At 39.1% G+C, this 10,060-nt stretch overlaps 1 protein-coding gene across 1 annotated transcript in view; it reads right to left on the bottom strand.

The window, feature by feature from the left end:
• Positions 1-347: 347 nt before the first annotated feature.
• The window catches only part of LOC119484302 (PR domain zinc finger protein 12-like), a 10,715-nt gene continuing 1,002 nt past the window's right edge, over positions 348-10,060 (bottom strand). Inside the window, exons 2-6 of the mRNA XM_037763029.1 lie at positions 7,336-7,401; positions 6,415-6,539; positions 5,888-6,043; positions 1,536-1,650; positions 348-1,301 (exon numbers count right to left, since the gene is read on the bottom strand). Of these exons, the coding sequence (XP_037618957.1) occupies positions 799-1,301; positions 1,536-1,650; positions 5,888-6,043; positions 6,415-6,539; positions 7,336-7,401 (965 nt within the window). The 3' untranslated portion in view covers positions 348-798. The remainder of the gene's footprint in view (positions 1,302-1,535; positions 1,651-5,887; positions 6,044-6,414; positions 6,540-7,335; positions 7,402-10,060) is intronic.

Here is a 10,060-nt window from a genome sequence, read left to right as displayed (position 1 = left end):
TTCAAAATAAAAGTATTTAGTTAGGTTTAGGAATAGATCGACTTGGTTAGGCTTATACAATAAACTTAGTTAGGCATAGGAAAAGATCGCGTTTTAGGTTAAAATAACTCTGGAAGTGTCGTACCTTAAGTACGGAAGTTATGTGACAAAAACTTCTTAGTTAGGTTTAGGAAAAGATCGCGGTTTAGGTTAAAATAACACCGGAAGTGTCATAACTTAAGTGCGGAAGATACGTTACACATAAATCAACGTTGACTTCTGGCCTCACACGGGGCACCAACATCGGTCTCCTGGTGAAAGTCTGGTGTTTTTTGGTGCGATTTCCTACAAATGTCCAGCAACACGTGACGCACGTGTCAATTTCCGCCCCAGTCTTTTCAAAATAAAAGTACTTAGTTATGTTTAGGAATAGATCGACTTGGTTAGGCTTATACAATAAACTTAGTTAGGCATAGGAAAAGATTGTGGTTTAGGCTAAAATAACGCTGAAAGTGTCGTGACTTCTGGCCTCACACGGGGCACCAAGTGGTGAAAGTCTGGTGTTTTTTGACCCGACCTCCTATCTGCACGGCGTTTGTCTCTCTCTACTTCCCGGTTCACAATGACGTGGATTACATTCGAACTGATTTTGTGCTGATCATCATGAAAAAAATGTGTTGCGTCTTTATACGTGAATCAATCATTAAGTTGCGTGACTATTTCACGTACGTCTGTGCGACCGGGCTGATATTTATTATCTTTGTCTGTCTGTATTTGGCGTGTCTGTCTGTCTGTCTGTCTGCCCCCCCCACACCCCCCTCACAGCACCATGGTGGGTATATGGTGAACCAGTGACGCTGGGTGAGGCATGGCGGTCAGCTGCGGTGGGTGAGGAGGAGGTGAGTGGGCGGTGTGACCCGCGTGACCGGCGTGCACCACCACGCCTCCCCCCACGACGCTGGGGTCTCCTCCGCCGCCGGTGGGCCGGTGCCTGGCGCTCTTCTGGTGCGCCCTCAGGCCGGCCAGCTGCGAGTACGCCGACTGGCAGACGTGGCACTTGTACGGGCGCTCACCGGTGTGCAGCCGGACGTGGTTCCTCAGCGTGGACGACTGGCTGAAGCGGCGATTGCAGAAGCGGCAGACGAACGGCTTGTCCAGTGTGTGGATGCGCATGTGGGAGCGCAGGTTGCTGCGGGAGTTGAAGCCGCGGTGGCAGATGACGCAACGCATGCGGCCCACGCTGGAGGAGGCGGAAGAGGAGGAGGAGGACGAAGAGGAGGAGGAGGAAGAGGAGGAGGAGCCTTCACAGGTGTGGAACTCATCTGGGAGGAGGAAGAGGAGGAGGAGGAGGAGGAGGAGGAGGAGGAGAAAGAGAAATGATTCAAGCTGTTATATTATATTATATATTTACATTATATCTATTGTCAATAAATCTCATGATCACATTCAAACCAATTTTTATGAAAACAATACAAAATGTAATGATCCCTCTAAAATAAAAGACTGATGTGAATTCCTAGATCAATAATCAATAATCAATAATCAATAATGTGTACCGGTCTTGGTCTTCTTGCTCTGCTCTTCGTCTCCTCCAGGTATTCCAGGGATTCCCAGGAAGGTGTTGTGGGAGTTTGAGTACCAGACCAGCAGCTCCTGGTCCGGAGGGATCGTCTGAGGAGGAAACATGGAGGTTAATCAGGAACGGTTCCTCTCTTCAAACCAACATGGAGGTTAATCAGGAACGGTTCCTCTCTGAAACCAACATGGAGGTTAATCAGGAATGTTTCCTCTCTGAAACCAACATGGAGGTTAATCAGGAACGTTTCCTCTCTGAAACCAACATGGAGGTTAATCAGGAACGGTTCCTCTCTGAAACCAACATGGAGGTTAATCAGGAACGTTTCCTCTCTGAAACCAACATGGAGGTTAATCAGGAACGGTTCCTCTCTGAAACCAACATGGAGGTTAATCAGGAACGGTTCCTCTCTGAAACCAACATGGAGGTTAATCAGGAACGGTTCCTCTCTGAATCCAACATGGAGGTTAATCAGGAACGGTTCCTCTCTGAAACCAACATGGAGGTTAATCAGGAACGGTTCCTCTCTTCAAACCAACATGGAGGTTAATCAGGAACGTTTCCTCTCTGAAACCAACATGGAGGTTAATCAGGAACGGTTCCTCTCTTCAAACCGACATGGAGGTTAATCAGGAACGTTTCCTCTCTGAAACCAACATGGAGGTTAATCAGGAACGGTTCCTCTCTGAAACCAACATGGAGGTTAATCAGGAACGGTTCCTCTCTCAAACCAACATGGAGGTTAATCAGGAACGTTTCCTCTCTGAAACCAACATGGAGGTTAATCAGGAACGTTTCCTCTCTGAAACCAACATGGAGGTTAATCAGGAACGGTTCCTCTCTTCAAACCAACATGGAGGTTAATCAGGAACGTTTCCTCTCTTCAAACCAACATGGAGGTTAATCAGGAACGGTTCCTCTCTGAAACCAACATGGAGGTTAATCAGGAATGTTTCCTCTCTTCAAACCAACATGGAGGTTAATCAGGAACGGTTCCTCTCTGAAACCAACATGGAGGTTAATCAGGAACGGTTCCTCTCTTCAAACCAACATGGAGGTTAATCAGGAACGGTTCCTCTCTGAAACCAACATGGAGGTTAATCAGGAACGGTTCCTCTCTCAAACGAACATGGAGGTTAATCAGGAACGGTTCCTCTCTCAAACCAACATGGAGGTTAATCAGGAACGGTTCCTCTCTGAAATCAACATGGAGGTTAATCAGGAACGGTTCCTCTCTGAAACCAACATGGAGGTTAATCAGGAACGGTTCCTCTCTCAAACCAACATGGAGGTTAATCAGGAACGGTTCCTCTCTGAAACCAACATGGAGGTTAATCAGGAACGGTTCCTCTCTCAAACCAACATGGAGGTTAATCAGGAACGGTTCCTCTCTGAAACCAACATGGAGGTTAATCTGGAACGGTTCCTCTCTTCAAACCAACATGGAGGTTAATCAGGAACGGTTCCTCTCTGAAACCAACATGGAGGTTAATCAGGAACGGTTCCTCTCTGAAACCAACATGGAGGTTAATCAGGAACGGTTCCTCTCTTCAAACCAACATGGAGGTTAATCAGGAACGGTTCCTCTCTGAAACCAACATGGAGGTTAATCAGGAACGGTTCCTCTCTCAAACCAACATGGAGGTTAATCAGGAACGGTTCCTCTCTGAAACCAACATGGAGGTTAATCAGGAACGGTTCCTCTCTGAACCAACATGGAGGTTAATCAGGAACGGTTCCTCTCTGAAACCAACATGGAGGTTAATCAGGAACGGTTCCTCTCTGAAACCAACATGGAGGTTAATCAGGAACGGTTCCTCTCTGAAACCAACATGGAGGTTAATCAGGAACGGTTCCTCTCTCAAACCAACATGGAGGTTAATCAGGAACGGTTCCTCTCTGAAACCAACATGGAGGTTAATCAGGAACGGTTCCTCTCTTCAAACCAACATGGAGGTTAATCAGGAACGGTTCCTCTCTTCAAACCAACATGGAGGTTAATCAGGAACGGTTCCTCTCTGAAACCAACATGGAGGTTAATCAGGAACGGTTCCTCTCTTCAAACCAACATGGAGGTTAATCAGGAACGGTTCCTCTCTCAAACCAACATGGAGGTTAATCAGGAACGGTTCCTCTCTGAAACCAACATGGAGGTTAATCAGGAACGGTTCCTCTCTGAAACCAACATGGAGGTTAATCAGGAACGGTTCCTCTCTGAAACCAACATGGAGGTTAATCAGGAACGGTTCCTCTCTTCAAACCAACATGGAGGTTAATCAGGAACGGTTCCTCTCTCAAACCAACATGGAGGTTAATCAGGAACGGTTCCTCTCTGAAACCAACATGGAGGTTAATCAGGAACGGTTCCTCTCTTCAAACCAACATGGAGGTTAATCAGGAACGGTTCCTCTCTCAAACCAACATGGAGGTTAATCAGGAACGGTTCCTCTCTGCAAACCAAAACTAACAAATTCAAGTAGCTGAGGAACTCTGATTTAATGTTTAATAATGTCTTCAGCCAGCAGAGGGAGACACACACCTCAACTCTTCTTCATCCTTCTGCTGCTGAACATTAAAAACTCTGCATCTGTTTCTCTTTCTTTCTTTTGGAGTCTTGATTTTACTTGAATTGTCTCTTTAATTTTTACATGAATAGAATTTTAATCTGTTTTATTTAATGTTATTTAAAGGTTTCCCATTCGTCTGGATTTTATATTTAATTTTCTTGATTTTAATTTGCTGCCTGTTGGAAAGTTCTCTAGAAATAAATATGAATATTATATTAAATGAAATGTGAACAGGATTTTCACCATGTGAAGGCATCCTGTAACGTGGTTCTCCTCAGAACCTCAACGGTGGAGAACCGGGTGTCTTTGGTTTGAGGTGTTTCAGACGTACGTCATTAAAGACTCTGATATGTTTAGTGACGTACAGATGACTGTAGAGGAAGTGGAGTTGATCGTACAGACGACTGTAGAGGAAGTGGAGTTGATCGTACAGACGACTGTAGAGGACGTGGAGTTGATCGTACAGACGACTGTAGAGGACGTGGAGTTGATCGTACAGACGACTGTAGAGGACGTGGAGTGATTCAACACAGTCTCACAGCAGTTTGTGAAATAGTCACGACATGTAATGTATATAATTTGTGTTCATAGTCACGAATTTCCATTTTTTTACGTGACGCTTAGCACGACTTTCAACTGCGTACTTTTAGTGCATTTTCATACGAATCTATGAAAAATAAAACGACTTAGTTAGCTTTAGGAAAAGATGGTGGTTACGGTTAGAATAACACCAGAAGTGTAACCGTAACTTGACGGGCTGACCATCACGAAAGAAATGTTCAATTTGTGTCTCTGTACACGAATCAATTAAACATTACATATCGTGACTATTTCACGAACTGCTGACTGGGCTGGTTGATATCTGGTTCTATCTGGTTATATATGGTTATATCTGGTTCTATCTGGTTCTATCTGGTTATATATGGTTATATCTGGTTATATCTGGTTCTATCTGGTATATATATGGTTCTATCTGGTTCTATCTGGTTCTATCTGGTATATATCTGGTTATATCTGGTATATATGGTTCTACATGCTGACTGGGCTGGTTGATATCTGGTTATATCTGGTTGATATCTGGTATATATGGTTCTATCTGGTATATATGGTTCTATCTGGTATATATGGTTCTATCTGGTTCTATCTGGTATATATGGTTCTATCTGGTTCTATCTGGTTCTATCTGGTATATATGGTTCTATCTGGTTCTATCTGGTTCTATCTGGTATATATGGTTCTATCTGGTTAAATCTGGTTCTATCTGGTATATATGGTTATACATGCTGACTGGGCTGGTTATACCTGGTATATCTGGTATATATATGGTTGATATCTGGTTCTATCTGGTATATATGGTTATACATGCTGACTGGGCTGGTTATACCTGGTATATCTGGTATATATATGGTTGATATCTGGTTCTATCTGGTATATATGGTTATACATGCTGACTGGGCTGGTTGATATCTGGTTCTATCTGGTTATATCTGGTATATATGGTTATATCTGGTATATATGGTTCTATTTGGTTCTATCTGGTTCTATCTGGTATATATGGTTCTATCTGGTTAAATCTGGTATATATGGTTATACATGCTGACTGGGCTGGTTATACCTGGTATATCTGGTATATATCTGGTTGATATCTGGTTCTATCTGGTATATATGGTTATACATGCTGACTGGGCTGGTTATACCTGGTATATCTGGTATATATATGGTTATACATGTTGACTCAGCAGACTGAGGTGATGCGTTCACTGACCTCCACAGCCTTGTAGAAGATGCTGCTGCCGATCTGAACCACCTCCAGGTTCTGCTCCTGCTCGTTCCTCGCACACTTGATGTAGGTCATCCAGCTCCTCTGGTCCTCCTGACTGGCATCGATGAAATACCGGACCGTCCCATCCTCGTTGAACACCTGAGACGGAGCACACAACATGTCCAGTTAGACTTCCTCACCGTCCTGGTTGGTTTCTCCTCTAGTAGGATCAGCATGTTACCGTCAGCTGGACTCAGTTCAAACAGTCAGTTAGCTGCTAACTGAATGGAAGTGATTAAATAGGCTGTAAATATAAATACAAATGTTGATATAAATATAAATATAAATGTTGATATAAATATAAATATAAATGTTGATATAAATATAAATATAAATGTTGATATAAATATAAATATAAATGTTGATATAAATATAAATATAAATGTTGATATAAATATAAATATAAATGTTGATATAAATATAAATATAAATGTTGATATGAATGTTGAGTTCCAGTAGACGTTGTTTACCTCCCACATGAGGTTGTTGTTCTTGTACAGGTCGATGTGTTCCGGTGAGATGAGGCGTCCGGTGAACGGTCCCATCTCTGTTCCTGCTTTAATCCACGTTTTAGAGAAAATACCCAACCCTTCACCTGCAATACACAAAAACACACAGATATACATACAGGTATTACTGCAGAAAATACTACACAATACTACACAGTACTACACAATACTACTAGAGAAAATACCCAACCCTTCACCTGCAATACACAACACACATATATATATATACAGGTATTACTGCAGGAAATACTACACTATACTACACAATACTACACAATACTACACAATACTACACAATACGACATAAAACTACACAATACTACACAATACTACACAATACTACATACAACCAACATTTACAGAGTAAAAACTACACACACTAACAGCAGCTACATATATAATATAATATATAATATATAATATATAATATATAATATATAATATATAAACATGAGTTTGTTTCAGATTTAAAGTGTTTTTATTTTATTCCTGATGACTCGGAGGAGATTTAAAGCTTCATAGTGTCGGCTGGATTCAGGTCAGTTATCACTATGAATGTAATACAAATTGTATTTATTTAATAATCCTCTTTAGTAGCATGTATAGCCTGATCTATATATCTATCTCTAGGTGTAGATTGAGAGGTGTAAATGATTTAAATGAATGATCAGTTGTCATCTGTCCGTGTGAAGAGCCAGAAGGTATTGAACCAGATGAACCAGATTAAAGAGAAGAGTTATTCAGCGGTGAACTCGAGCGTTTACCTGGGACTGAACACGTCATCTAGTTGTGATTATCATGTTAGATAATGAAAAAGACGCAGACAGACAGAATGATGTTTTGTCCAGAGATACAGACTAACTCCAGAGAGGGAGCGTTTACCTGGGACTGAACTCTGAGCGATGATCACCTCGCTGGGTAAAACCAGACTGGACAGCTTCTGGACCTCTGAAACACAAATCACATAAAAACACATTTATTCATTTTAAACAGACGTTATTATCTTCTCTTAAAAAAATAAACTCTGACGACTGAAATCTGAAAGAAAATCACTTCCGAGTGACGACAACGACATCAGATTGATTTCATCCATTCAGAACTGCTTTCACCTTTTATCAGATTGAACAGTCTGAACAAACACCTGACTGATCCTCGTCACGCCGGCTACCTGCTGCTTTTACAAGAGACTTTACAATATTACATTATTACTGAGAGGCCTCAGTATTTATCAGATCTATTATTGTTCTATAATATTCCTTCCTTCACTCTGAGATCCTCGGAGGCATCGCTCCTGCACTTCCAAGGTTCAGATTATTAAAACACAAAGTGACAGAGCCTTTGCAGTCAGAGCTCCTAGTCTAAACAGACTATCTATGATGATCTGAGGTCAAAAGAGAAGAAAAGGAGGTTAAATGATCTTTTTCTCCTTCAATACTCATTCTCTGTTAAAGCTGATTAATTAACAATATGTAATTTAAACTTTATGTCCATTTTAAACTCATTTTACACCTTTTTTTAGTTTCAGAAAAACTGTAAAAAATAATTAATTAATTATAATGCAAAAACACATCAGCAGCATTTTAATGTTCTTACCTTTAATTTAAGATATAACAATGCTTAATAAACAATTATAAAATATAAAAATAAGCAAAATAATATAAAACAAATGAAGTAAAAACACAATATTTGTCTCTGAGATGAAGAAAGTTGTAAAAAAAATGAAATATGAGGAAAGTAAAAGTCCCATCATCAGTCTGAAGCTCCACAGTCTGACATTTAATGATTAATTAAGATAAAATATTGATAAGATTGTCTCTGACTTCAATGATTTAATTGATTTAATTGATTTAATTGATCCAGGTGAAGGAAGAAATGATGGTTTAAACTCTTTTGGAGGTAAATTTAAGCGTCAGTCCGCTAGATCTGGAGGATTAAATCATCACTTTATAGAAATGGCTGCAAACTCTGGAGCGTCTCTTTTATTATTAGTATTTGCTTTTCTGTGATTTTATTTATATTTTATGACATTTCAGTTGTTTTACCCTTTAGGGTTTTTATGTGTTTAGTTATAGTACCTTTCATTATCCTTTTGTTTTAAATGTGTTTTTATTATAAAGCACTTTGTAACTGTGTTTTTATATAAATAAAGATTATTATTATTATAATAATGTGGTGATATTAGGTCAGTCTGTAACTGTGTTTTTATATTAATAAAGAGTATTATTATATTAGTATTATGATAATGTGGTGATATTAGGTCAGTCTGTAACTGTGTTTTTATATTAATAAAGAGTATTATTATATTAGTATTATGATAATGTGGTGATATTAGGTCAGTCTGTAACTGTGTTTTTATATTAATAAAGAGTATTATTATATTAGTATTATGATAATGTGGTGATATTAGGTCAGTCTGTAACTGTGTTTTTATATTAATAAAGAGTATTATTATATTAGTATTATGATAATGTGGTGATATTAGGTCAGTCTGTAACTGTGTTTTTATATTAATAAAGAGTATTATTATATTAGTATTATGATAATGTGGTGATATTAGGTCAGTCTGTAACTGTGTTTTATATTAATAAGAGTATTATTATATTAGTATTATGATAATGTGGTGATATTAGGTCAGTCTGTAACTGTGTTTTTATATTAATAAAGAGTATTATTATATTAGTATTATAATAATGTGGTGATATTAGGTCAGTCTGTAACTGTGTTTTTATATTAATAAAGAGTATTATTATATTAGTATTATGATAATGTGGTGATATTAGGTCAGTCTGGTGAGCAGCTCTGTGAGTTTTATTGGATGTTCAGGATGTTGTAAAGCTGAAGTTTCCCACAAACAGTGAAAGCAGCGTGACACTGAGCCTCAGCAGAGAGCCGAGAAAAGAGGTTAAATGCTCTTTTTATTCTCCTTCAACAGTCGCTTTATTATGTTTATTATGTTTATTATGTTTATTATGTCTCCATATAATAAGAGACATAATCCCCCCCCCTGCATGCTGCAGAGCTGCAGAATAATATCATTAATTCATCAACTATAAACTCAAACTGAGATTTAATCTGCAATAATAAAGAGAAGAAGAGAAAGTCTAAATAAAATAAAACGATGTGTTTAATATAATAAATATAGAGATTAAGAGAGAGTGTTTAATATAATATTATCAGGATTAAGAGCGAGCTGTCAGGAGGAGTTTCACGCTCCGCTCCGGTCCGGTCCGGAGCGTGAAACTCGATGTGATTTAAAGGAGAAAAGAGATTATAATGGAGATACAAGTGGAAGATTATCTGAGTTTAAAAACGGAGAAGAAGAAGAAGAAGAAGAAGAAGAAACCAGCTCATGAATTCTTCACATCAGGAGAATAAAAGATGAAATCTCCCCGCAGCGCAGAGAGGAGAGAGGAGAGAGGAGAATAAACGGGAATAATCCGGTAGAGGAGCACCGGGAGCACCGGGACTCCGGGTCACAACTCTACCGGATCCGATCAAACTGTTCACAACGAATTCTCCCCGAAACAGAAACGAATAACACAATAAAATATAATTAAAGTAAAAAAGAAACATGAATAAAAAATAAAATAAAACAGATGATTTATTA

Source organism: Sebastes umbrosus, unplaced genomic scaffold, assembly GCF_015220745.1.
Source record: "Sebastes umbrosus isolate fSebUmb1 unplaced genomic scaffold, fSebUmb1.pri scaffold_136_arrow_ctg1, whole genome shotgun sequence".
In the NCBI taxonomy this organism is placed as follows: Eukaryota; Metazoa; Chordata; class Actinopteri; order Perciformes; family Sebastidae; genus Sebastes; species Sebastes umbrosus.
The sequence above is the reverse complement of the archived record's forward strand: the minus strand, read 5'-3'. Positions and strand labels throughout refer to the sequence as shown.